The 27,813-nt window shown below is 44.4% G+C and overlaps 1 protein-coding gene across 1 annotated transcript in view; it reads right to left on the bottom strand.

Moving 5' to 3' along the window:
* Positions 1–15,139, bottom strand: part of SGPP2 (sphingosine-1-phosphate phosphatase 2) — a 34,719-nt gene extending 19,580 nt beyond the window's left edge. The window contains exons 1-2 of the mRNA XM_064721190.1: positions 14,909–15,139; positions 973–1,131 (exon numbers count right to left, since the gene is read on the bottom strand). Of these exons, the coding sequence (XP_064577260.1) occupies positions 973–1,131; positions 14,909–15,118 (369 nt within the window). The 5' untranslated portion in view covers positions 15,119–15,139. The remainder of the gene's footprint in view (positions 1–972; positions 1,132–14,908) is intronic.
* Between the last annotated feature and the right edge of the window lie 12,674 nt (positions 15,140–27,813).

Raw genomic sequence — 27,813 nt, 5'->3', positions numbered from 1 at the left:
ATTTGAAGTGTATAACTCAATTCAAGTTGTTTTTATTATTTCTTATGATATTATTTTGTCAAAAGACAAAATGTTATTAACCAGAATTGACTGGGTCACAGAGAAGTTTCACTGTAAATAGATAAACTTGGATATCATATTTAAGTTTTTACCAAGATTCAGTTTCTTAAGTCAGTGTAGATTGATAGTAAAACCTTCAGGCTCTTGCACCTAGCAGGGGTGCTCCCTACCTCCCTTCTCTGTTCTAAAATGGTTTTATTTGGGCAGCAATATCTGATCAATACCAAGATGAGCAATGGCAGTGACAAAACAGCCAGTCCTGGCCTGAAGTACCTGGTTATCTCCTGTTTTTTCAGTGCTACAATGGAAATGCATTATTCTGGATACCCCAAACCCATGCTGAAGCAATGCTGAATTCATTTAATTTGTGAATGCTCTCTATTAATAAAAATCAATGCTTTCAAGTCTTAGCCTTCAACAGACCATCTGATCTTTCCCCCCTCAAGTGACTGCAGAAACACCCTGCTTATTCCACTGCAAACTGCATATCCCTTTACTACCAGGTTTATAGTAACTTCAACCAAGCCAGAACCATGTGAAATTACACAGAAAAAATGAGAATAAGAGAAAGATTTCCTAAAGTGATGAAAAGCAATCCTTGAAATACTATGATGCACTGGGAAGCAAGTGTTTTCCCAACTATTCTGTGCAAACTATATCAAAAGCAGCTCAGTCAGTGATTGGGCTGAAAAAAAAGGCAGAGATGAAGAAATCCTGAGTCAGATGATGCCTCTCACCTCCTCTCTAACTATTGCAATGTCTTTTCTTCCTAAACATGAGCTGCACATGAATAGTGTTGGTGCTTCTTTGGTTTGAAGGGATTTTGCTCATTTGAAAGGTTGTTCTTGTTCTTAAATATTAAATTGCTATGGATACAGAATTAAAGTTGAAATTAATCACAGAAATACTTACAGACCAAACAATTATCATTCTTCTAGACACAGAGTGATCTATATTCCAGTAGGTAAATGGAAGGAAAGTGATATAAAAAATCTCTTCACCCAAAGCAGCTGAAAACTTGAACAAGTAGTAGTAGAAGTAGTTCTTCACAATATACTTCTGTGTGCAACCCTGGAAATGAGAGAATGTTATTGTTTTAGTGAAGTAGAAAAATATAACAAACACTTAAAATATTATACAGTTCCCAGTCCTTAAACCAAAGAGTTTGTTATAGGAAGTGTCAAGAAATGAAGTTCAATTTTTGTACTAGAATGAAGACTGTGGTGATAGCACAGCCACATTTCCTGCAGAGCAGAAATCCATTCGGACTAAGGCAGCAGTCACGAGGACAAAGCCTCCCAAGAGATGGGATCAGCCTTTCCTCCAGGGTAATCAGGTGTATTTCATAAAAGGTATTGACATGCTAAGTTTGAAATTTCAACATCAGTAGACAAAGCCACCACTGCTTTCACTGGAAATGCATCTTGAGGTGAAAAACTTAAACTGCAATTACTGAACTACTTCACTTAAAATTTGCCTCATTATAGTCTCTGCAATTTGCTGCCAGGTGCTGCTGACAGCAGCCCTCAACACTGATTTTTTTTCAGGTGCCTCCAGCTCTGTGCTCCTGTGCAGGATCTCACAGGCTCACCCCACACAGAGGTGCCACAGCTGGAAGATTCAGCTCCTGCCTGGGCCTGGGCTCAGCAAGCACAGCTGCAGAGCAGGGCCAGGGCAACACAAGGCTCTGAGTGGGCAGAGAAGAGAGCTGCACCTGCCACCACCAGATTTTCACTCCATTTTAAGTAACAACCTCAAGGGTGTCTTTTTAAGCATTACCAGTAGATACATTGCAAACAGCAACACTTTAGCGCTTCATTTATTAATTTTATTCTGCATGAAATTTCATTCGGTGTCTGGATTTGGTGGCTAGATTATTTCCTTAGATGTACCCCACCTAACATGTTTCTCTCTTCCAAAAGGTGACACCCAGCCCTGCAGAGCTGGGAAGCCACACAACAGCACACATTGCTCAGGCCATGACTTTGGCCACTTGTTGAAGGTGCCTAGACAAGGTTCGCTGCTGCTGCTGCTGCTGCCATTTGGGACTAGGACACCACAAAGAAGCCTCACACTCTTAGCAGGAGCAACAGGTAAGTGAATCACATTTTGTAGGTACACCTGTCACTTCAGGAAATAAGGAGAGATATAGATAGATTAGATTAGATTAGATTAGATAGATGTTTTGATTCAGGGGAGGAGCTAAGGAGCCAATCTAGTCCCACTCAATCCTCCCCCAAAAAAATTAAAAATATGTACATTGGATATGCAAATACAAGATGAAAGAACTTCCTAAAGATGGAAACTGAGAAGGGACCATGAAGGTCTCAGCATAAGCTTGTAAAACTCACCAAATAGGAAAACTTATGCCTGGAGCTGGCTGTGTAACTAGTTTACTAAAGAGAAACTCTCACCCTACATGCTAGTGAGAATACATAAAAATTGTCCAAGGAGTCTAGACGTGCACTTGTGACTCACTGCAAAAGCCATTAGAAGCTCCAGTCTCTTCATCTGCTTTTAGTGCAGAGATGAGGCAAACTGCACAGAGATGACAAAAGCAAGATGGAAAGAACTTGCATCCATTCAAGTACCATAAAAAACCCCACAACCTGAATTGATTTGTGCACCAATGAACAGAAAAGATGAGTCACCATTTTTGGAAATGCCAGGGTCAGAGGAGTGTTCCCCCATCTCTCAGTCACAGAGGCCACAGATGAGTTACCGGCATCCCTTTAGGATAACAGCTCTATGCCTGGCTGTGTGACAGAGCAATCAGTCTGAGTGTCTCAACTCTCATCTGCCACTTAGAAAACACCCCCAGTGCAATTAGCAGCTCCAATGCTCCTGTCTGAGATCCTGGAACTGTCTTTGGTGACACTTAACCTGGCCCCACAGAAAGCCCTCTGCTGGCACCACTAACTCCTCACTTAAGCATTAATCCCTAAGGTATTGGGAATTATGTGTGCTTTAGCTCAGAGAGGATCAGACACATCCCTAAGGTAATGCTTTTATACTTGCAACCTCATGGGATGAAGGATAAAACCTTTTTATTCCAGTAACTGTTTTGTGGGGGAAAGTAAGTTTATCAGGTTCTAAAAGAAATGTGGAGCTAAAACAATATTTCCATATCCAAGTCATTCCACATGATTCCATTCTGATTCTTAAACCTTTTTTTTTTTTCTATCAGAAATCACACACACATTTTGTTGGATTTTTAGCACCTTTTTTTAAACTCTGCACCAGCAGCTGTGACAGCAGTGCGTGGCAGGGGACAAACAGAGCCTGTCTGTGACAGGATGCCACAGCCACATGTCAGGCACTCAGAGTGCCACAGGATTGCTCCACTTGGTGCTTGGCAGTGCATGGTAATAAAGTGATGTTTGTGCTTGTTGTGATCCCAAAGCACTGTAGGTACAGCAAACCTCCTCCATGCACCTTCAGACTGCAGCGAGCTCACATTTACTATCTACACCCACTGCTTCTGCAGAAAGCAGAGTGCAGTGCTTTGTGAAGTGCCTTCCCTCTTTATTCTCATGCTAACCCCAGTGCAGAAAAATCCATTATTTGTGTTAACATCTTCTAGCATTCCCAGAAATTTATTCAATCTGTAATTTTAAGTAACTCCTATCTTTAGATTAGCTTTTCTTAATGTACTGCAGTGACCTGATGCCTTCCACAAAGCCTGAAGCCCTTTCAGCAAATCATTCTTCCATCCATCTCCATTGCTACTCAGTTTGGATCAGAGAGGTTTTAATGGGCAGCAATTAAGGCTGTAGATAAAGTCAGAATTTTTAGAGCATTTCCAAACCAAGATGTAATAAACCTCAACATTCACAGACACAGAAACAGGTAATTTCACAAAAATGACCCTTCTCACCAACTGTAGAATGTCTGATTTGAAAAACCTCAAGTGCTCAGACTACAAGAAACTCTCCTCGATGTATGAGTCTCCATAAATAAACTATCCAGCTGTTGGCACAGAAATGGCTCTTGCATTCATCCCACGTTTGCAGTGTCTGCACAGGGGTGGGTCACCCACACCAGGAGCTGCCACAGCACCCTGGAGCAGGGGAGCATCCCCAAACATTCCCACAGGGCCAGCAGAGCAGGGCAAGCCAACACCCTGGTGGCTCTGGGGATGCAGCAACACACAATGACACAGCATAGGAGGAATCCATCATTTCAGAAATTATGTGTATATATAGTGTTTAGCCTTCAAAGCTGAAGCAAAGGAACAGCAGCTGAGCCACTAACGTAATAAATGTAAAAATGTACTTTTGTACATTCCCAAAAATGTAGTTTTTGGGAAAAAAAAAAAGTAGCTATGCAAAGATAGTATTTTTTGCAATTCCTGTGGCAGATTTCTTGTCAGAGAGCAAAACAGGCCCCAGCCTTTCCTGCCCTGTCTCTAGAGACAAGCTGTGCAGCATCAGACTTCTAAGGCTCAGAGTGTGACCCAGAGATCCCATTAACCAACACTCTGTTCTCAGCTCTCAATTACTGAGGATCTTTCAGAAGATGTACATGTTTAATTGAAGCTCTTGAAGTCCCTTACTCCCCTTTCAACAGAATTGCCTTGCAAAAGATTAGGAGGTTCCCTCCCAAAGTCCCTAATTAACACATTACATACTTTACACTTTAAGGTTTTTTAATGCTGTAAAAAAAAGGGTTCTAAATTTAGAGAAGCCACCAAAAATCAGGCACAAAAGAAAAAAATCAAAAATTCCAGTCTAGATGTTGCTGTACACAAAGACAGTATAAATCACACTACTCAGCCCCACAGGGCTGTACTGTTTTGAGTAAAAACAGTGGGAAAAGCCTTCTGTACTGGAGTACCCTGCATAAGCGGACAATTTTACATCACTTTATGTTTATTTAACTGTAGCAAGTTAAAAAGGAACCTATCAAGTCACAACAACAACAAAAAATTAGATATTGGTAATTAGATTTTGGAAAATAAGAAAAAGCAAAACCCATGATTATCAAAATTTTCAGCTCTTCCATCCAACTGCACAGCTGCAGTCACGCACACTGAGTTTCCTGAAGATGCAACAAGCAGGGCCAGCACATTCCCCTTCCCTGGGAGCACCAACCAACCCTGCTCCATTGCTCCATGAGGAAGGAAGGAAGGGAGGGGTGGCCAGGGGCAGTGCCCCAGTGGGATTCTGGTGTGGCCATGAGCCCCTGGCTGGGCGCTGGTGGGTGAGGGAGCCAGCAAAGGAGCAGCACAGAGCCGTGGGAGAAACTGCAGCGATGGCAGGAGACACCAGGGGCAGGACAGCAGCACACAGAGCCCACAAAGCACACAGAAGGAGCCCCAGGGCGTCAAAAATACACCTAACCAAACTCATACATATGTGCAGCTTCCCACTCTGTTTAAATGCTTTAAAACAAGGAATTAATTTTTTTAGTCTCTGCAGAACATGAAGCAGCCAGTTTTCAATAGCTGTCCAGGTTTACAGGGTGTTGTTGAAGGGACACCTAGAGCCAACCAAAACCTCAGAAATGTGGGGATGGAGACAAACAGAAATCACAAGAAAATCCTTCTTAAATGTCATAAAATCTTGTCCAGCTCTGCTGTTGCAGTGGGTCCTTGTTGTGCAGCACACAGAGGACACATCCAGCTCCCAGCTGTTGTGCAAGCAAAGACAGCAGCAGGAACTCCTGGATTAATGAGCAGGGATGTGGCCTGGAACCATCAGCTGATGCAGAATCAAGATAACCATTGCATGAGACATGACAATGCTCAGCCTTCAAGCCACAGAGTCACAGCACTTTCAGTGGGCTCAGGTAAAGAACCAGCAGGCAGCCTAAAACTCAGGCAGGATCCTGGGAGCATTTCAGCAATTTCTTAACTCGTTCCAAAAGGCCATTGGATAAAATCCTCAGCAAGGTACAGGAGCAGAGCAGCGCTGCACAGGCAGCAGCACCAGGGATGGCTGGAAGCAGTCAGGCTGAAAGGGGCTGTGGTTTGCCAGACCAAAGGCTGAGCCCACCCAGACAGACTCTGGGAAAGGCACATGTAGGTCTCCCACCAACATTGCCCCCCTGGGCACAAAGCCCATCCAGTCACCACACATCAGTATGTGTTCATCCAAAGTCTGCCTTCAGCCTGTAAGGGATGGTCAGCTGAGACAGATGCACACATCTGCACATCTGAAGCTGGGATGGGTCCAGAACACAGTTAAGACACTTCACTTTATGTGGGAAGATTTCGTTTTTTAATCTTCATATTGTTTTCCTTCCAGTCTGATTAATAGTTGGGAGATGGACTGAATTCCAGTTTTTATTTTTGTATCTTGCTCTAGAAGTAACATGATTAGCCTCCTTCCTTGTGCTGAAGGAACACATGTAGAAGTAACAGAACCTGCCAAGTCATTTAAATATAAAGTGGAATAACCCAAGAGCAGTGTTGACAGAGCATTTGTTTAGGCAATTAATAGGAAGAATCAAGGAAGGAAAAATTGATTATGTTGTCTTCCTTAAAGAAAGCTGTCTTATAGAAACCAAAGTCTCTTTCAGACAGAAAGGGGAGTGGCTGCTCAGGAGGCTGATTGCTTGTGGGGGACCATGCCTGCAGTCACTGGGAAGGACAGCCTCACATTTCCTGACAGACAGCCCAAACCAAGGCTGGTCCAGCTTGTCCACCAGGGATGGGTGGCTTACACTCCCACCACTCTGCTGGAAGTGTGTCTAACCTGTCCTTACTGAACCAGAGCTGGAAACTCCACTGCTTGCTCCAGGCCATGTCCAAGAGCTTTGCTCTCCTGCCATCTAGCCTGAAACTCTTGCTGAAATTGAAACCTATGGCTATTTTCTTATCTACTGCAGACAAGGAACAAATTGCTTCCTTCCTGTGAAGGCTGGCACAGGAGAAGGTTGTTATAAGCATTCAAAAAATAACTCCTTCACTCCCTAAACACCTGGTAATTCTTACAGGGGGTACTGAGCATTTTGCAAACACAGCACCTGTCTTGAATTACAGAGCCCAAAGATCAGATGTGACACTTCAGCAATGCTGAAGGAACAGTCCTGCACAATGTCATTCATTTTGTGGCAGTTTTCAGAGGTTTGTCACCACTGAATCATGTCAAACCTGTGATTTCAAACAACTTCATTTCCTCCATGAAATCCCTACCACATCTATTGCTCCATTCTACAGTTAGTCTACACCTACTTCTTCAATAAGTATCTGCACCTATTAAATAGAAGTCATTTTTCAATCATATCTTCAGCTTGACAAGACTATTTGACTTCAATTCTCATCCTCCAGCCTACCTGCACCTTCTTCTAAGTTCCTCTCACAGGCAGCATGCCTCTCAGACCTGCATTTCCAGCTGGTGATTTCCACGTGGCTCTGAAACATGTTCTGAAGAGACTCTCATCACTTTCCATCAAAAGGTGTCCATGGTGACATTCAAACTCACAGGCCATTTAACTTCCTATGTTCCTTTCTTAGCAGAAGCCTGGAGAGTTGACATCCATGATTCAGAGAATCATAGAATCAGAGAATCCATGTTGACATCCATGATTCAGACAATCATAGTTTAGGTTGGAAGGGAATCTTTAAAGATCATCTACTCAAACCTACCAGCTCATATACTCAGGAGCTTTTTCTTGTTGCTATTAAAATGGCAAGGCTGTCTGACCTCCCTCCACACAGTGGTGTCATGGCATCAGAATTATGTTTCACCCCTTTTCTCGCAATGTAATTTTGAGGAATTCCAATAGCTTCACCTTCCACCATAATCTTCAGACTTTTGAGCATACACCTGAAGGCACCTTTCCAGCATGGAGGGTAACATCCCTGCATTTATTTCCTTGCCCACTCTTTATGGAAAGCTGTTTCTCTCATGTCATTCCAGTTGCTGGAGTAACTCCAGGAGCCCAGACACTTTTGTTACAAATCACTGATGTGCATCTGCAGCACTTTTCTGCCAAGAAAGCTGCATACCAGCAGCGCAAATAGAGCTGCATTTCCCCTGAACGAGCTCACCTCCTTCATGCCCTCAGCCCTGCTTTGCCAGGCTGAGATTGAGCAGGCTGGGCTCTTGCAGCTGCCCTGACAGATGTGGTGGGTGCACTTCAGCATCCTCCCACATTCCAACTGGCCAGTTTGTGCCATGTGGAAACAACCGGGCAAGAGAGGCAGGCAGGGGAAGGGCAGAAGGAAAAGGCTTCCTTCTTCCCTGTTTTACAGTGGAAGAACAGGTTTATTTAATTGCATTTTAATTTATGAGAATTAGACTGCAAGTTTGTGGGGTGCAACACAGAGCCTGCACGTGGAAATGTCTGAGGAAGGTGTTTTAAGGATTAGGTAGCATCAGTGTCTGTGGACAGAGGGAGGAAAAGGCAAATTAAGAAACAGAGGAAGCAAATTTTAGGCAGTTCAGAAAGGGGATTTCAGCTTCAAAACTGATATCAGATTCCTCTGAAAATTACTGTACTTCATATTTCCAAAGGTACAGTGTTACTAAAACTGGTTTTGAGTACAAGGATGGGCTACAGCACAGCAGTTTCCAGCAGCACAGCATTAGATGGTCACCCTGCCCACACACCCACCCATCTCCCTCAAGCACCACCTCCTTTTAGTTTTGACTTTCTGCCAAAAGCAAATGAGTCAGAGTGTTACTAGGGCCTGCATGGCTGCTGGATACCCAAGGTGCTCTGCAGAGAGACTGAGGGGGAGGAATGGGAAGCCTGACACTCACTTTTGCCCCAGCACACAAGGTCTGAGAAGATCCTCAAGAGAAGCTTCACTTAACCTAACCTAATCCAACCCAAGAAAACCTTGCAGGAGTGGCCAATGACCATGGAGAACCAGGATTTCACTGTTAGATTTCTTTGCAGAGCAAAAAGCTTGTTCTCACATTCAGATTTTTTTTAGAAATTAACTTTAGCCTGCAATAGACACCATAGATTAATCACTTTTTCTACACAGCAGCATCGTGAATCCAGTCAGCTAATTTTGCTCAAAGACTAGCTCCATGGCAGAGGTCTGTTCAGAGAGGCACAGAGCAGCAAGGCTTCTGGAACAAACAGAGTAACACCATATCATTTTCAGCCAGCTAAACTATTTGTTTTAATCTCTTACAATCAGGCACCAGCACAGGTGAGGTGACATTTTTGCCAGCAGATGGTTCCAAGACTGGAGTCAAAGAGCAGTTTCCTAAGGTAGTGCTGAGAATTTGGGTTAAATACCATCACATGTGTACAGGTGCCTTGTCCCTGAGCTCCCAAAGGGCACAGAGTTCTGTAAGGACAAGGGATGTGTCCAAATTGCAGCTGTGGCTGTGAGAGGCACATGGGAGGAGAGCTGCAGATAAGATGTCCTTCATTCACCTCCTGCCTCATTATTAGCAGCCCTTAGTGCAGGCCATGCTGATGTCAGCCCTTTCTGATGGAGCAGCACACAAGGAGAGCAGCCTGATGCTGCCAGTGCTGCTCCAGGCCTGGCTCTCCTGCCCCTCTGAATGAGGGCAGCCCCTGGCACTCCCCCAGCCAGCAGAGCTTGGCACCAGCTGGTGGCACCTTTTGGCAGGTGCTTGAAAGCTTTAACGCTTCAGTCAGTCCCAGCTCAAAACTCACCCTGGCACCTCACCTGCAGGTGACATGGGTGTCACTGCCCTTCCATGGGGACTCCTTTCTCTTCCCTAGACCTTTCTTTCAGTCCTTTGCTTGCTCTGCCCTTTGCTTCATGCCACAGATGCTGGTGGGTGGGCTGTACATTTGTCAGGGAACAGGTTCCTCACTGCCAATGCCTCTGGGCCTTCCCACTGCAAACATCCAGGCTCTGCTCCTGTGGCACAACTGAGGTGTCTGACATGGAGCTCTGTAAAACAAAGTTCCCCAACACTCTCACTTGGCAAAGAAAATGGCAATGGGGAGCACTAAAGGCACTACACCTCATAAAGTGGTTGACTTAAGTAAGCAGCCACAATTCCATGCAGTGGAGCAGGCTGCAAAGGGGATAAAAATGACCTGACCAGGGCTGATAGTGACCATTTCCTGTGTGCCAGAACCCACAGGCTCAGGGAACCCTATTGACAGTGGTTTGCAGCTGCCAGCTGTCTTCAAAAGGAAGAATTAAATATATTTTTTATTTTTATATCTAGTAAAAAATATTCCAAAATTTAGTAAAAAAATAAATAAATGAGCAATTCAGGTCCATATTAAAGCCTTCACACTCCTCTACATCTAGACCAATAGCAGTTTACCTTGGGAAAGTAAGTTACAGGTGCTCACCAAACTGGACTGATATGAAACCCTTTAAAGCAGGAAAGTGAACAGACATTTTAAATAAATGTTAGACAACACTACCTGTACCCTCTAGACCTCAGATTTACTTGCTATAGCAGTCATTAGTCACCTTCCACTGCCCAGATGACCCATACACATTCCCTGCAGAGCATAAAAATGAGATAAATTGAAAGAACTGGCTGTCCAAAGGGATTTTCCAGAACACATTTTCTCTGGTTCTTGTTTGTTAAATGTACTCCTGTTCTCCAGAGACCCAAACGAGAAAAACAACAGCAGATTAACTTTTATTATTCTGGTTGATATCTGAAGTAATGGCCCAAGACAGTCAGCAGAATTATAAAGCAGTGAGTGGCTCACCTCCAAGCACTGGAATTAATCCTGGGATCCTGACAGCTCCTCATTATGAGGTCCAGTGGCCTCCAAAAAGATGACTCAGGCTGTGAGCCAGGAAGTACTGAGTCATGAAGCACATCATCATCATCAATGTAAGGAGCTGGGCTGCCAGCACAGCCCCTCGCGTGCCCCTGTGCCAGCACCCACTCTCTCTGCACCACCAGGACATCTACTGCAATCAGCAAAGCTTCACAAACTCCTGTAGATCCTGAAGGGTCCTGCAGCATCTCCAGGATCCTGAAGATGAGATGGTAACACCCAGCACAGGGCTGTCTTTGCAGCCTGCTCTCCAGAGGGGGAGGAATGGGAAGCTCTCCAGAGGGAATGCAAGGCTGCTCCCTGAGGAGAGGCAAACCCAGGGCCGACAGATCCTCCCAGGGCTGCCACGCACTACCTGAATCTTTATGATTCTGCTGTCATCTTCCAAAGGGCCCTCACTCAGGGCTGGCCAAAACCCTCCATGAAACCATCTCATTCATTCAGATGAACACCACCCTCGCTGCTGCTAGACCCTCAAACCAAGACCTGGACACCTGCAGGAAGGGCAGATCCGACCACAGACGGCCAGAGCGATGCTGGGGAACGTGAGCCCTGTGCTCAGCCCATTGAAACCAGAAACTGCAGCTCGTGTTTCCCCAGCTGCAGCTCCAAACTGAGGAGCTTCCAAAAGTTCAGCTGTATTCTCTAGGGGCACAAATTGTTAGCACTAGAGCCTGTTGTCCTAGCAGTGCTCATGGGCTTTTTTCACAAGGGTTTGCCTCTCCTGCTGAACCTATCTCAGCTACCACCAACTTGCTGCTGCATGGAAAGGGAAACAACATGAAACAAAGTAAGCCGACGAAACCATTTAAAAAAAAAGCAATACTCTGAGGCTGATGCAAAAATCCATTGCAAGGGACCACCACAGAAGAGAGACCTTGACTCAGACTCTAGAGCAAACATGCTTCAATTTACCAACCATCCCATCACAGCAAAAACAGTGTTTTCATCTATATCTTGCAAGTAATTTACCACATTTTTTGGGACTGTAATACACCTGAGATGGAGGTGCAGTTTGTACCCACCTTCTCTGTTTCTGCTACCATCACCTGGCTGTTATCCTGGTTATTGTCCTCCTCATCTACAGCATGAACAATCACTAAACAGCATCAGGCAGTCTGTAAGCATTGTGCCAGCTCAGAGCAGTTCTGACAGTTAAGGAATAACTACAGTGTAAACATGAACTGTACTCTCTGCAAGGCAGGAAGACAGATCTTGAGATGATAAAGCATCTGGGAGAGGAAAAGTGGAGAAAGACAAACAAATCTCTACAAAGAACTTTGAATAGAAGGCTGTTGTTTTCTTTCATACCCTTTCATTAAGGCTATCAATTTCAGGAGCAAAAGTCCACCAGGAGATTAGAGATAAGCAAAGCTCCACTTTTAAAATATATATGGCCTTTATTTGGCCACTCACAGAACACCAGCTTCAGGTAGTATATTTATGTTTTTAAGAGCACAGCTTGAGGATTTCCTATAAAGTGTCAGGAAAAGATACCTTTCAGCTGTTCCAGAAATAAATTTCTGGTGAAACAAACTAATAATAGAAAGCAGTAAAAAAAGAAACTAGTATTAGACAGGATAATTACAAGGCATTGCTCTCTTGTCTTCTGTAGTAATAAACCCAGACAGGTTGTCCACTACAAGCCCATATATTCAATATCTGGTCCAAGTCCAGTTAGTGTGTTGGACTAGCACCATTGTCTATCATCCACAGACACCAGAGTTTGCATTTGTGGTATTAAAAAGTCATTCTGAGTGATCTGGTAACCAAGGAACATCAAGCACACTGGCTAGGTGACTGATTCAACATTTAAGAATTGCACACAGCCACAGCTGTCACATCTAAGCACTTCATTCCCTGTCTAATCTCATGGCAATTCCTGTGGGGCAGGCAGGACTGATTTACAAAGATTCAGAAACACAGCCACTCCTGCTGCTGCTGGCCACTGTAATCAGGCCTTGTGGCTTATTATATTTTTTTTAAACACATACTTCATGCCCAGGTTATACATAAATGAAGATAATAATGAATCACAAGCAGCACTCCTGGCACAAATGTTTGCAATAATTAAAAGCCTCCTTCCAGAGGAAGAGCTGTTCTGTCTTTTTACCCCTTTGAGACATCCTCTCTCCTCTCCATGCAGTACAGTATTTTCCCTACCAGGTGTGTCCATCCCCTCCCAAACTGCCCCCAGCGGGGCCACACAATCCAGGTCACATGCAGGGGCCTGAGATCTGGCACTGAAGAAAGGGGGGATGTCCTGCAGACTTGGAGCTGTGCAGTCCCATCATCCAGTAAGCCATTCACACCTTCACTGCATGCAAAGGCTCTGGTTTTACAGGTATAACCCAGTGGTTGTCCAAGAGCTTACACAGGAGAACCTGAGGATCTTTAAGACAGTGGTGACAGTCAAGACAAAGCAGTGTGGAAGTTACAACCCTATAGAAATCAACTGTCCTGATGACAAGGACTTTGAAACTCCCCAGTTTCAGGAAGGGATGGATGAGCACAGAGCCACACAAGGCTCCAGGAGGGAGATGCAGGAGCAGCACTTTAGCACCTTTCTGCAAACACCTGCAGCTAGTGGCAAGAAAATGACACTATCCATAGAGAATTCAGGGCCAAGGAATTAGCTATTCAAATGAGATTCCTCAACCTGTTTACTTGCAGATACATCAGGGTAACCCAGGTCATTTGGCAAGAAAGCAGGGGGTCTGAGCCTTAGCCTAAGGGAGATCGAAATGAACTTTTCACATTTCTTATCAGGCTGCAGAAGATGCTCCTTGTAAAAATGGACTTTTCATTCCCAGTTTAGATAAAAAGGAACACAGAGAGCATGTCTTCATAATTCTAGCACTTCACTGAAACACTGTTCAATCTATTCTCCCATCTCCATTTTAGGGGTGTTCGAACCCAACTTTCATGTTTCAGAAGTGAGTGCCATAATTCTGTGGAAACAAATCCTTCTGCTTTTATCTCCAAGTTTCATGGAGTCTCAAGCAGAAAACATTCACCCTTCACATAAAGGTAATTGTGCCTTGCTTCATGAATCCCAAAACAATTGCTCAAGGTGAACAGCTGCATTCATGGAGCATTAACTTGGACAGGATTTAGTATCAACACTGCCACATGAACTATGTCACTGTTCAAAAGAAAGCAGTGACAATAAATCTTTTAGTGAATTATCTGCATAGTTTACCCAAAATAGAGCTTACTGTAGTTCAGAAGTGAACAGACTGAACTACATCTAATCGAGAAAGAGTCAAGCAGCAGCTAAGGAAGAATTTTAGATGCTTGAAATGGGAATCTGAGCACTGGATGTGGAACAGGGAAGAGTAAAATAGCATGAAAGGGAAGGAGTGGTAGAGTTATGACATCCATGACTGCTCCATGTTTATGTTGCAGGTAGCATTTGAAAGCCCATTATCACACCTGCTTTCCAAAAGGCACCACAAAGCGATCTGCTAATGAATTCGAGTCATTACAGTAAGACAAAAAGCAGGTCGTCCGACCTGTACACACGGCTTGCATCATACCTTTCCCTGTTCCTTCTGATACACAGGGGAATTACAGATTGTGCCGGGAAACGCGGCGACCTGCCTGGCCAGCGGGAAGCGCTGCATGTCTGCATCGGCAGCTCAGCTGCACCGGCACGGCTGAGCCCGGAGCGGGCAGAGCCGGGCCCGGCTGGGGGCCCAGCCGCTCGGAGCGGGCAGGGACAGCGAGCAGGGGCCGGGCACAGCCGCTCGGAGCGGGCAGGGGCCGGGGCCGGGCACAGCCGCACACCGTGGGCAGCGGGCAGGGACAGGGGCCGGGCAGAGCGGAGCACCGCGGCAGGTGCGCCCCGCTCGGAGACAGAACAGAGATGCTCCTTCCCTGCCGCATCCCGGGGCTACACCGCGGTGCCCCCCAGGCAACTCCCTCTCGCACCGATGGGGGAGCGCCGAGAGCCCCCAGACACCTCCCCGGCGGGGCCGGGATGCAGCCGGGCTGCGGCAGCGCACACAGCTCGCTCCTCGCTCCAGCCCCAACCCTTCTTCCCTCCTCCCATCCCGCGGGGGGCGGGAAGCGGGGGGACCCTCCCGGGGCATCCCTGCGCTTTCGGTGCCGGGGGCGGCTCTGCTGAGTCACGGCCGGGCCCCCCCGCACTCACCTGTGGGCCGCGGCCGCTCCGCACCCCGCCGGGGGCAGCGCCGGCCGGGCGGCGCAGCGCGGCCGCTCCATTGCACACGCCGCCGTCCCGGGGCCCCTCCGCGGGCTCGCCGCTGCCGCCGCCCTCCTCGCCGGCGGGGAAGAGCCCGCAGGAGCGCTGGAAGCGCGCCACGGGCTGGGAGCTGCGCAGGGTGCCCAGCAGGCGGGCCATGCTGCCGCCAGCTCCGCGCTGCGCGGCCCCAGCGCGCCCCGCCGGCCGCGGGGCCGCGGGCAGGTGCGAGGTCCCGCCCCGCCCCTCCCGCACAGGTGCGGGTCCCGCCCCTCCCTGCCCCGCCCCGCCCGGCCCCGCCCGCACAGGTGCGCTGCCCCGCCCGGGAGCGCCCCTTGCCGGCCCTGCGCTTCCCAACCCCGCGGTGCCCCCCGCGGCGAGGACAGGACATTCAGCGTGTTCCTTTTCTTTGGTGTTTTTCCTGCCATGATGTTCTTCCTGAAATAGAATGTTGGGAAAAACAGTTAGGCATGGATGCCATGCTACATGGGCTCATCTTCTGTCAATTCATCTCATGGTGTAAAATGCACCCTGAGCTGTCCCCAGTTTCATTTTGTCCGGTTTTGGAATCAGCTTTTATTTCTTTTCCCAAATATTTGCACACCTGCATTGTATACATCATGTGTACGCATACACCTATAAGGATACATCTCTAAATATTTTATCCCTTAAATACAGCTGTGGAGTTTCCGACAGAAAAAAAGGAGTTATCCCTTGGAAGATGCCCCTGAAGTTCTAGGGCTGCAAACCTTGCCACAGGTGATCCCTCCTGATTCCTATGTCTGAAACATTTAGCACCTTCCACCAGTGCATTTTTTTTTCTTATTAGAACAGCCCGTTTCTATTCCCAGAAATATATTTTATACAAGGATTGCACAATCATTATTTGCTCAACATACACTCGTTTAAAGTTAGTTGCCTTTTTTTTCATTCTCAAATACCCTAAATTATGCAAGGTTGCATCAAAGCTTTTTTTTTAAGAGCACTTAGAACCAAAGCCACGTTCCATTGCTTTTTTAGCAAGTCAGTGTGTCCCTGTGCCACAGGCTGGGCTGCCTGCAGGAGATGCTCACCCAGGCTCCATGAGTACTCTCAAGATGAGAGATGGCAGAGCCATCTCATCACCCAGCCTGGGCTGGGGCCACGTGGCTCCTGTGAGGAATCCCAGGGACAGCTCTTCATCACCCCATCTACAATCAGGGGCAGACTCCATAGATCTCATTTAATTGTTTGTGTGATGCATTTTCTTTTATCTTCTCCAAACACAATTTTCTGTCAGCAGAGGTCTGCCCGACCATCCTGTGTCAGGTGCTCTCCTCACTGCTGGTGTGTGCACACACTCAGCCCTGGCCGTGATGACAGGGCTCCCCTGTTAGAACCAGCTCACAGGGACTGAGGAGGGAGGCAGCCTGTGCAGGTTATGTGTTTGTACTCTTTTACTTGGGGCAATTTTTTATTGTTTGCCTCTGGGTTTGTTTTTTAACAGCTGTAACATTTACTAGATGCGCTCATATGTACCTGGGAAATGTTTGCTTTTTTTTTTTCCTGTTCCTAGATATGTGAAAAATGCACAAAAATTTGTAACATGTTAATTTGAAGAGTAAAATTACAGCCCTTTACAGGGCTGTATTACAGTAAAATTGCAGCTGGGAGCCTTGCCACTGATGCCAGTGGGATAGGATCTCATCCAGGGACACAGTGGGAAGCAGGAAAGCAGGAATGAAAGTGCATGGCTGGAGCCAGCACTTGGTGGGTATTTTAAAACATCTCTTTGTCAACCACAAGTCAATATTTATCTGATCTGCCTACATAGTTATGTCATTATAATACTTCCCAGGTATTAAAATAGAACTCAGCGTTCACAGCCAGCTTTTCCCTAATTCCTCTTCAGGTACACACGTATGTTAGTGGGAATGTGTCTCATTGAGGATGTCAGCATTCAACTGATGAGAATTCTGGTGTTATTAATCAAACTCACTCTAAACTTATTAGAGAGAAAAAATAAGGGGGAAATTTCTACTTATTGTTAATTTTAATATGCCAGTGGAATCAATGGCACTGCAAAAGTCTACATGAATATGATTCTCAGAGTGTTTAAAAGAAGTCATTTATAAACTGTCCAGTAGCAAAAAAAAAAGCTTTTAGAGCTTTATCTAGTGAAAGTGCCTCATCCAGAGCCAAAATATCTCACTAATAGCTGGTTAGTGTTTAGCTACATTTTCACAAGGGAAGAAAATCACCCCTGGGCTGAGGAAAAGCATGAAAGATGAGAATACAAAAGATAACTTTTGAGAAAGCTGAGAATAGTGCCTTGTGCTGAAGGCATTTCCTCAACAACAACGGGTGTCATTGTCATGATGGTGGATAATTTTGCCTTCAGCATCAACAAAGTTAAGAGTGAAGTACAAATTCCAGGGCTGGGGGTAGATGATGGTGGTAGGAGAGCACAGCTCAGTTTTCAGATGTCAGCCTGAGTTTGCAATCCTGACAGCCAGACAAGCCTTGTTTTCCCCCAGGCTGAGAGAATGGGTCTGGAGGAGCAAAATATGAGCACAGGTTTTACTGTCACTCTGCAGACAGCAGCCACAGATCACTGTGGGAGCTCACACTCAGAGTTATTTCTGCTCAGATCCCTCTGAGGAGGCTGTGCCTTATGATTTACAAACACAGCTGTCAGAACTGTGGTTTTCCAAGCAAAAACCACTGAAGTGACAGGAGCATGAGCAAATTGAAGCCCCTGCTGGAGCTGCTGCAGTAGGTAGAGAGCCACTGCCTGGTGAGATGTGTCTGGTGCCAGGGAGAGGCCTTGGCAGGGTCCCTGGTACCTGGAGGGATGCTGAGGATCTGGCAGGGCAGAGCTGCCCACATCAGCACACAGTGGCCTGGGACCACTGACCTTGGCAGTGAGATGTGGCTGTGCCAGAGGGAGGGGTGGCACTCAGAAATCCTGCACACAGACATCCTTTGGCCATAAGTCAAGACAAAAATCCTACCAACTCACCAAGTACCACAGCATTGTATTTAAACAGCCTTGAACAAATTTTCTCCTCAGCTTCATCCCACGTGTTTTCATTTCCCCTGACATTTTCTCAACATACTCAGAGCCCGACTCTTAATTTCATCTTCCTTCACCATTTTCTGGCAATTTGCATTTTTTACTCTTTCTGCTGAGAAAGAAACCATTAAAATGTGTATGCTTTAATACTACAAGTTACAAGTACTTTTGCTTTTTCATTATATTTAGTTGACAAGCTACTGAACACATTATTTTGGATCTGAGACTTTCAGTACTGAATGTCAGACCCAACCACCCACTAACCTTGCAGGCAAGAAAATGGAGCTTACTCAGATTAGCTGGAAGAACTGAAGATTTTGAAATATGGTGAAGAGATGGAAAAAATCTGTAGAAAGTGCCCTTGGAAACCAACATATGGGAGACTGTGGTTTCCACAGCACTTGAGTTTTTGCTTTGGATTTAATACCTATCAAAGGTCAAATAAAATCCAGTTTGAATAAATGTTTTTAGAGAAAAAAATTGCAGGAAAGGTCAATAAAGAAAGAATCTCAACAGGAGTCTGCACAGCTGTAATGAGTCTCAAGTCTGCACATTTTGTAGGCCTTTTCTGACTAAGAGAAAATGTTTTCTATACCAATATCTTCATTAATTTAGCTGAGTGATACAGAAAGATTGGACCCTGTGATCCCTCTGCAGCCTTCAAGGCACTGAACACACAGCAATTATCACAGATGGTCAGAAAATATAAAGCCTCAGCACAAAATGTGTGTTAAATTCGTCAGTCCTTTGGGCTCCAAACTGCTCACCAAGTCCTACAACTTTAGACATGGGGGAAAATGGAACTGTAGACCCATTTGTTAATAATTTTCACATAATTTTATTTTAATATGCTTATTTTATATATATGTGATTGCATTTTCAGTTTTAGAGAATGTAAGTACAAAAGCAAAGCAAAGCTTAAAAGTTGGGAAGATGAAAGAAGCTCCAAAAACTGCAAGAAAGGGAATGTGCTGAAGCTGTGGGTGCTGTATTGGGCAGAAATAATTAACTTTTCTGTTTGCAGTGTAAGTAACCAGATAATTCCATGTAATTGCTTATGATTTGCATTGCTTGAAATGGTATTGCTAATTTCCAGTGAAGATTAGCATGTTATTTAAATAATTATTCTGCACCATATCACTTGGACACTTCAATTGCATGTATGTCTACTGTGAAATTCCTGGAGGTGTTCACAATGTTTCTGGTTATTTGTAGGCTACCTTTGCTATTGCAGTGTTCTAGGAGACAACAGCAGAAGAGGAATGAATAATGTTGTATTGAAATGTTGAACTTAACCCCTAAGAATTTTTTTAAAACTTAACTATCATAAGAATTGACTTGTCTTGATTTAAAATATCATATACAAGTTCTCTGGAAAAAAAAATCTGATTTTATCAACAACAGCCTAGGCTTAAAATGGTTAAAACTTCTCTTTCTCTGGGCTGAGTGTTGCCCCAATGTGCTTGGAGCTGTGGAAAGGGTTTTAATATTTTTTTTGCAGCAGTTCCCATGCTGCTGTTTGGTGATCTCTGCTTACAGCACTCAGTGCCTGCACTGAAGGGATGGCACAAAGACCAGGGAATTCAGCAGTTTCTGTAAATCACTGCTGGAAAAGGGCTTGGGAGGGTCTTTGCTAAGGGTGAGCAGCTCCAGACCCTTACCACCATCTCCCCTGGAAATGGCTGGGCTGGCAGTGCAGCTTTGCTGAAGAGACAAGAGCTCTGCTGGAGGGGCACAGCTGGGCAAACATCCTTTCCCTTTGCTTGCTTCATTCTGAGACATCTCCTGGCACGGGCTCCCCGATGAATCCTCATTCAGCAAGAGTAGGAATGGAGACAAGATTACAGTTCTCGAGCAATTATTATCAAATACAGAGTAATACCCTGCTTTTTACAGCTGCCTTTTCCTTCAAGAAATCCATTATTCTGGAGAAGCCAGTTTTGGTCTGAGCCCACAAGCACAGCAGAAGCCTGAGCACAGTGTGCAGCCTTGGAGCAGCCAGCTGATAATGGGCAGCTCACAGCCAGCACACAGGAATCTGAACAAAAAGCAGGGACAGGAGCTGCTGAGTTCAATCCTGCTCCTCTTCTGGGGCACAGCTGACATTCCCCAGGGCTGGGGGCAGTGCTTTACCCTGCCATGCCAGAGAGCACTTCCAAATACCCAGCATTTTCTCCATGGTTCCTCCTCCTGCCCAGAGCAGAGGATGGATCTGAGAGCCAGGCACCTCTCTGCCCTCCCCTTCAAACTTCTCTTTGTGACATCTTACATCCATCAAACTTCCTGCCATCACCCCTAAAGCTGCAGCTTTATGTCTTCCAAGTGTTTATCCCTGCTTTATGGCAGCATGAGTCACTCTGTCAAACACTTGTTTGGAATGCAAGAGACATAGGGCTCTTTTCTTTTGTCTCAAATCTATTTGCAGTATGGAGCTGGGCTCTGCCAGGGCAGGTCAGCCTGGCCAGCAGGGTTGTTTGGTCCCTGCAGAGCCTCAGCCAACAAAAAGCATCCTGTGAAGGGCAGCAGAGGCTTTTGCTGGGAGCTGCTGACCTCTTAAATTATGTTTTTGCAGGCAATTTATGAGTTTCAGCAAAAAGTCTGTTCCAGGAGCAAACAGTCCAGAGAAAAAAAGGTAGGAATAGAAAATGAGCAAATAAATGGATTGAGATTTGTGCAACCAGTTCATAGGTTTATCTTTAGTTCATACATTTATTTTGCTTGCATGCATGGACTTTGCATAACTAATTCCTTTTAAACTGCTAAAAAAATATATGCTCAGTCAATTCATTCAATTATGAACAGCTTTGAAATTTTCTACTTTTCATTCTATGCCGCCCACATTACAGATGTCATCCTAAAAAACATAAATAGCTCTTGGGTTTTTCTGCTTTATTTCTACTATTTACATGACAAGCTTTAATGTCATTGATCCTATTTTAAAGTCAGCAAAAAATCCCACATCCATCTGTCAACGCTGTGACATTGATTGACTGGCAGTAAACCAAGAAGGATGCATATGTACATTTTTTAAGGTATAGTAGATAGAAACAACCATTAGGAGGTCTGACAGCATTTAACTTGATTCATTAAAAATAATACAAGTTATCCACTTCAAATAGTGGAAGCTGTGAAATTAACTGTACAGGGCAGTGGGAAAAACCTTTAATAATCTGTGAATTAGCCGTGATTCTAGAAACTACTACTGAACTGCTGATGAAGCAGGAGCCCTGCTGTTCTTCCATGTGGATAAATGAAGCTGAAAAAATGAAGATTTTTCAGTTGTCACCAGTGAGTTTCCTGAGCCTGAGCCTGTCCTGCCCTTCCTTTCTGAAGCAGTTTGCAATCCCTTAAAAATGTGACCATCTTTGGATCAGTGGAAGGAAAAAAGGAAAAGGGCCCATATGGAATACAGAAATACAGGGGTAAGCTCCATTTAGAGACCTCCTTGTGGAGACATCACTGAACTGGGGGCAGGCAATTCATTTTTTTTTCTCTAAAAACATTTCTTCAAACTGGATTTTATTTGGCCTTTGATAGGCTTTAAATCAAAAGCAAAAACTCAAGTGCTGTGGAAACCATAGTGTCTCAAGACAGAGCAGGGCCTTGCCTGTGCAGCTCCCTCCTCTCTCTGCAGAATAGGATCCTAAATATGATCCTTCACCTCTAATAACTTATAGTAGGAGAGATTTTCTACTATACCTCATTCCAGACCAAACATTTTGCTGTTGAAATGTGTTTAAATATCACATGGCTGGCTGGGGAGAGAAGGGAGTTTGAATTTTTGCAGGAGAGAAATATGACCATAATTGGTCTTATTTAATGCAAACTCTGTCAACTGCATGGAGGATTAGTGTAATTTTTTTAAAGTATCTTAGTAAAATATTTCCTCTGCATCAAGCTTTTGAATGCCAGATGTCATTTAAGAGGTGTTCAGCCACACCTGGGAGAAGCTGCTGCACCCTCTGCCCTGGGGATGTCAGGGCAGCATTTACTGTGGCTCTTGCACACACACTGGGCAAGCCAACAAGACTTGAGAAATCCCGTGATTGTTTTAGATAAGACACCCATGCCCACCCCATTATCTCTCTATTTATTTGTGCTCTTTTGGGGAATATGCAGTTTTGAAAAGCAATGGCAGCACTCAGAACTTTAAACTATGATTGTTGACCATCCATCACGGATCATCCATCTGGCTGGAAGCTTTCCTGGCAATGGCTGAAGAGAAAATCAGGTTTTAGCTCCTTTCCTTAGTGGTTTTGATGTCTCTATCAGTGCAAGAGTTGAGAGAAGCTGCATTCCTTGGGAGCTTTCTTGCATTAGCATCTACAAATCCAAACCACAACTCTTAAATCAATGTTCAAGCTTCCTGCAGAATTAATACAGAAACTTGGGATAAACTTCTAAAATCTTATTTGAAGCCTTAGACAATCAAAAAGACAAGACAACATAAATAAATGAACCAAAACTATTGATCTAAATATGTTGGGCAAGAATGTTTCTCTGAGATTAGGGGATAAGGTTTTTGAAGGCTGAAGTGTTTACATGGACTTGACGTGGTCCTAAGAAAAATTCTCTCAAATATGTATTTTTCTCTCTACACAAACCCCCAGTCAGTATAGATCACATCTCCTAAAATGAGATATATGTTGATTTCTAGCATGGAGAACGAATTGCCTCTTCTGTTGTTGATAAAATCATCCAAAGGCCTCTTTTGAAGTCCCTGCCAAACTAAGCTTATTTTTTACTGATTTTATAGTCTGCATGTGAAAGACTTGATCTGGAATGGAACCTCAGCCCTAATTATATACCCTCAGGTCTAAATTAGAAAACTTGTGCATGCAGGGTCTGATTCTACACTGGCTAAGGAAGGTGCAACAATGAATCCAGTGGAATTCTTCCAAACTGGCATTTACTACTGGGTCCACAAATTTAGTCCACATTTTTGTGTGGAAAACAACTGTGAATAAGAAATGTCAATTTAATCAATTTTCACTTATTCTTACTCATAAAACTCAGAAACCATACACTCTTCAATTAATGTAATTTAGATTTTAAATTGGGATGAAGGAATCTCTTTCTTGACTCAGCTAGGACCACATTTTTAGCTAATTGAAGAGTTTTCTCTCCAAAGGTTACATCCTGAGTTCTCACCCTCATCAGAAAGACATCCCAGCGGTAAGTTGGTTTTGTTACAAAATATTTAATATCGAATCAGCCCATTAGAATCCAGCTTCTCAACCTCCCCACCAGTACTGTGAGAATGAGGGGCCAGCAGCAGGGACAATGGAGCAGGAGATGCCAAGGAACAAATCCGATATTCCCTCTCCTCCTGGAGTTGCCATCCCCCTGGCAGGGTAACTCTGGAGTTGGCAGCACCCCCTGGCAGCCCCCATCCCCCTGAGTGCTGGAGATCTCTGCACGGTGTCTGAGTCCCTGGGCTGGTCCAGCAGAGCCCATTAGCCTGCTCCAGCATCCCCCCAAGCCTCCTCCTCCTCAGGCTGTGCAGTTCTGCTCTGTGGGCTTTCCTTCACGTGCACCTCCCGGTCCCTGCTCCTGCCTGAACATCTCCTTGTGGCCACATTTCTCTTCCCAGAGAAAAGCAAGGCACAACTTCCCAAGGATATTTCCTGGGAATCGCAGTGAGGAACCTCAGAGAAAGAAAAAACGATTCTTATCTCATGTGCTGCTCCTCTTGTTGTGCTCATGTGGAATGTGTTCTGGAGATTGCTTACCTGAGGTGACCAATTGGATCAGCTGACAGTCCTGGGTTTTTCACAAGTTAGAAGGAAGGTAGAAGTTAGAAGTAAGCATGATATGATAGACTATAGTTTAGTATCTCTCTTTAATGTACTTTAGTATTATTACAATATAGTATAGTTCTAATAAAGTGAGTGTTCAGCATTCTGAAGCAATGGAGTCAGATGCCAATCAATTCCCTGTGTCAGGAAATCCGTGATTTTACAATATTTCCTTCCTAGAGGTAAGGCACCAAAGGGCACACGTGCTCAGTACATGGTTTATACAGCAACAAAACAATGTTTTCTGTTAGAATCTAGATTGTTCCCAATTCACCCCTAACACTTGGGTTTTGCTTTTCTGCCTTTTTTAAAAGCAGAGGCTGGGCTTCTCCAGGGTTGCAAAGACCCAGGCAGGTTTTAGGCTCATGTCAAGCAATGTTTAAATTTGCTATTTCTTGTGAGAAGATGTTAAAGTTTGTTTAAAAACTTTGTGGTATTTTTCTCTCTACACAAAACCCCCAGTCAGTATAATATGTGTTAACTTCCATGTGTTCACTTCAGCTCAAAACAAACAAACAATTATAATTTTAATATCTGCATATATGCAATAGTATGAATGCAAAAAAATCCCAAATTCTGCATCTGTTTCTCATTCTGAATTGATTCAAGCACATATACATAATATTGTGGTCTGAACAATAGTAGTTGTTTCCAAGCTGTCTTAAAAAGAAAAAAACGTCCCTGTCATTATCAAGGACAAAAACTTGGCCACTTTGAAGCTGATGACAAAAATTCTTAACCAGCTTCACCGGCTCAGGATTTCACTTCAGAGATAACCATCCCTATTTTAACTCAAGGTTACCAATGATATCCTGAAATAAAATCAGTAACTGGAATGTGTACTGTGTCTTCTAAACAGAGTTCCCAAAAGGACTCAGTAATCTGTTAAAGTGATTCCATAGACAGTGTCATTGCAGTGCAAGGACAATTTGGGCAGCATAAAGTAACTGCCCAAGAGCTAATAGCCATGCTGGCATTCACTAATTACTCTAATCACAATTAATAATAATTATTAATCTTGTTTTTATACATTTTCCTACCCAGCTGCTTTACTGTGGCCAACAGAACCATAATTTTGAGCCCCAAGGTGCCACTGAGACACAGCAGTTCCCCATCCAAAATGCCCCCTACTCCACAGAAATCCCTCTCATTGCAGAGGCTGCTGCTCCAGGCAAGCCCCAACAGGCTCTGCCAGCCCCACACTGCATTCAGCACCCATTGGATTAAATTTTCACCATTACTCTGAACTGCAGAAAACACAGTGCTGGCTAAAACAAAAGGCTTCTCTGAGGCTTTCCCTATTTTTCTCTTTTTAGCTTTTTTCTTTTTGGAAAAAAAAAAAACCGAACAAAAAAAGCCCAAAAAACCCCAACAGTTAATCCAAGAATGAATTCCCAGATTCTTGATTCAATTATATCATCACCACATGGTTTGAAGAAGTGCCATTAGCTTAGAAGGTAAATTTTATACAAATATATTCGTTTCAAAAGCTGCAGCCAACCTGGAAGGCTGCACCAATTTAAATACTGTTTTCTAAAAGATTAATAAAATTTATAAGATTAATAAAACCCCTGCAAAGACCCAGGGCAGATCGGCCCTAACACAGTTGCTGCTCCAAGGAGCCATCAATAACGTGCCACACCACAGGAGAAGGGAATTCTCTTGGAGCTCTGGAGCCCAAACCATCCAACCTGAAATTCCCATGGGCTGGACCCAACCCAGGTGTGCCCAGGGAACACCAGGGCCACCTCTGCCCAAACTGCAGAGCCAGCCCATATCTGCCATCAGCTCAAACATTTCTGTGGATAGCACATCTGTGGGGATCTCTTTGTGCTGTTCAAGCTGAGCTGTTGGAGAAGGAGAGGCACCTGCTGGACATGGCCTCGCAATTTCAAATGGTTCCTCATTATTTCTTAACAAAAGCTTGTAATGCAGTTGTAATGCAGGGATGTGCTGAAAACACATCATGGAAAAGACGTGGATGGGAACAACAAGAAATCATTCCCATCAGAAATTATGCATCACCCCCAGGTTTAAGCCCTCATCCTTTTATTGCCAATAAAATTTGGCATGAGACTGACACCAGCCAGTGTGTGTCTGTGCTTGGAGCTACAGGTGAACACTGTGTGAGGAGGAGAAGCTGAGAGCTTAACCCAGGAGAAAAGAGGTGAGTGGTCAGCAAAGGTCTGTCCTTCAGACATTTCTCATTTCCTGAGCCAATTGAAATAGGACAGTATTTAGCAGATACAACACAATAAAGGTTTTACTGGTAGGAGAGTGGTGTCAAACATTGCATTTACTTCTGCATCTTTCTTATTACATACATTAAGAGATTAACATATTTTTATATGGCTGTGACCGATGTAGAATTGCTCATAATTGTAATCCATTTTCTCTTTTTCAGCTCCCTGAAATGGCTATTCTCGAATATTATTGAAAATGAATGTTCCTTTCAGTACTGAATGCAATAGACCAACATGCAATAGCTTTTACAGAAGTTCCAATACAGAAAAGGTAAAAAAGCACTTTAATTATAAATTATTCAGAAATACTTTATATGAAATAAAATGTCAACGTGAAGAAAGCAGAAGATGATGCAGCATCCTATTATGCAATGATGGAGCATAAAAATAAGACATCTTTTGCCACCCATCAAAAGTGAAAAACACTTATTGTATAAGAATACAGATTTTCTGGGGAATTAAACTACCTTAACATGACATTATTGCTGCAGGGGTGTATGTCAATATGTCCCTTATGAAAAACAGGAGGATTCTTCTATGAGCTTTTGGGCTTGACTCATTGATTTGTTAATTTATACTTTACAACTCTTCTTAGACCAAATCTTGCACCAGTATGAAACTGGCACATTGCACAGGATAAATTAGGCCTGATATTTACCACACTAAAAATCAATTCTTACCAGCTGCAGATTAAGTGGAAAAATGTGTCTTTTGTAACGGTTGTTCGCCACTTTTGCTCTGAATTTCTAACACAACTTTTGCTGAATAACATCCAAAGTCTTCTGTAGTGTTTCAGACAAAAGTCAGCCCTCAGAATGAGCTCAGCTACATTCTGGGGCTTTCTTACAATAACTAATACATGTTTCCCACTAAAAAACAGTCCCTACAACCTGACAATCCAAAAAATAAACATTCATTATCATTAAAGAGACTAAAAGAGATAATACATCTGGATCTCTGTAAATATGGTAACTTTTCCAAAAATCTGAAAAAATATTTCATCTCTTCAATTCGCTGCCTAGGAAGTCCTCAAATTCAGCACAGAGGTATTTTCCAGTGGCCATGGCCCAGCTCCTCTGCTTGTGAAGAGTCACAGGGTCAGTCACCAGAAGGATCCAGGTAAGAAGCCACCTTAATTGCGGGCTGGGCACCCTCCCTGTCCAAGGGACTGAGGAGCCGGGGCAGCAGCGGGCACAGGGAGCAGATGGGAACCCAGAGCCTCCCAGAGAGACACCGGGGGACACTGTGCTGCAGGATAGGGCTGCCAGGGGCTGCCTCTGACCCAGCTGTAACACACACATGACAGGATGCTGGACTGGGACAGGAGGGCTGAGATCATTCATGGCTCGGTTCCATGGTAAGGTAAATGTACGTAAATCAGCCGCGCTGTGGTCCCACCTCATTTCCTCTCCTGACCACACAGCCTCTGGCATTTTTCCTCCCACTGGCTGCAAACCTCATGCACCCAGGCAACAACCTGCTTCCCTGAGCTGTTCCAGCAGAAAAACTCACTTAAAAAGTAAAAAGCATTCAGCTGGATTGTCTCCAAGAACTGACTGGCCATGTCATCACATGAGTTCCTGTGCTAGCAGAAGGGCAAGGACAGAACCTGCAAGTGCCACTAGAGACACAAAGAGGTGAAGAGGGGTTGTTCTGGTCCAGAACAAAGCAGCAATTCAGCAGCAGTGAGGCCCATGCACTTTACATGCTGTGCTGAATAATGTCCTGCAGGGACTGCACCTCACTTGAGCGGGACTGAAT

This window comes from Zonotrichia leucophrys, chromosome 9, assembly GCF_028769735.1.
Source record: "Zonotrichia leucophrys gambelii isolate GWCS_2022_RI chromosome 9, RI_Zleu_2.0, whole genome shotgun sequence".
NCBI classification, from domain to species: Eukaryota; Metazoa; Chordata; class Aves; order Passeriformes; family Passerellidae; genus Zonotrichia; species Zonotrichia leucophrys.
This window is presented reverse-complemented; position numbering and strand designations above follow the sequence as displayed.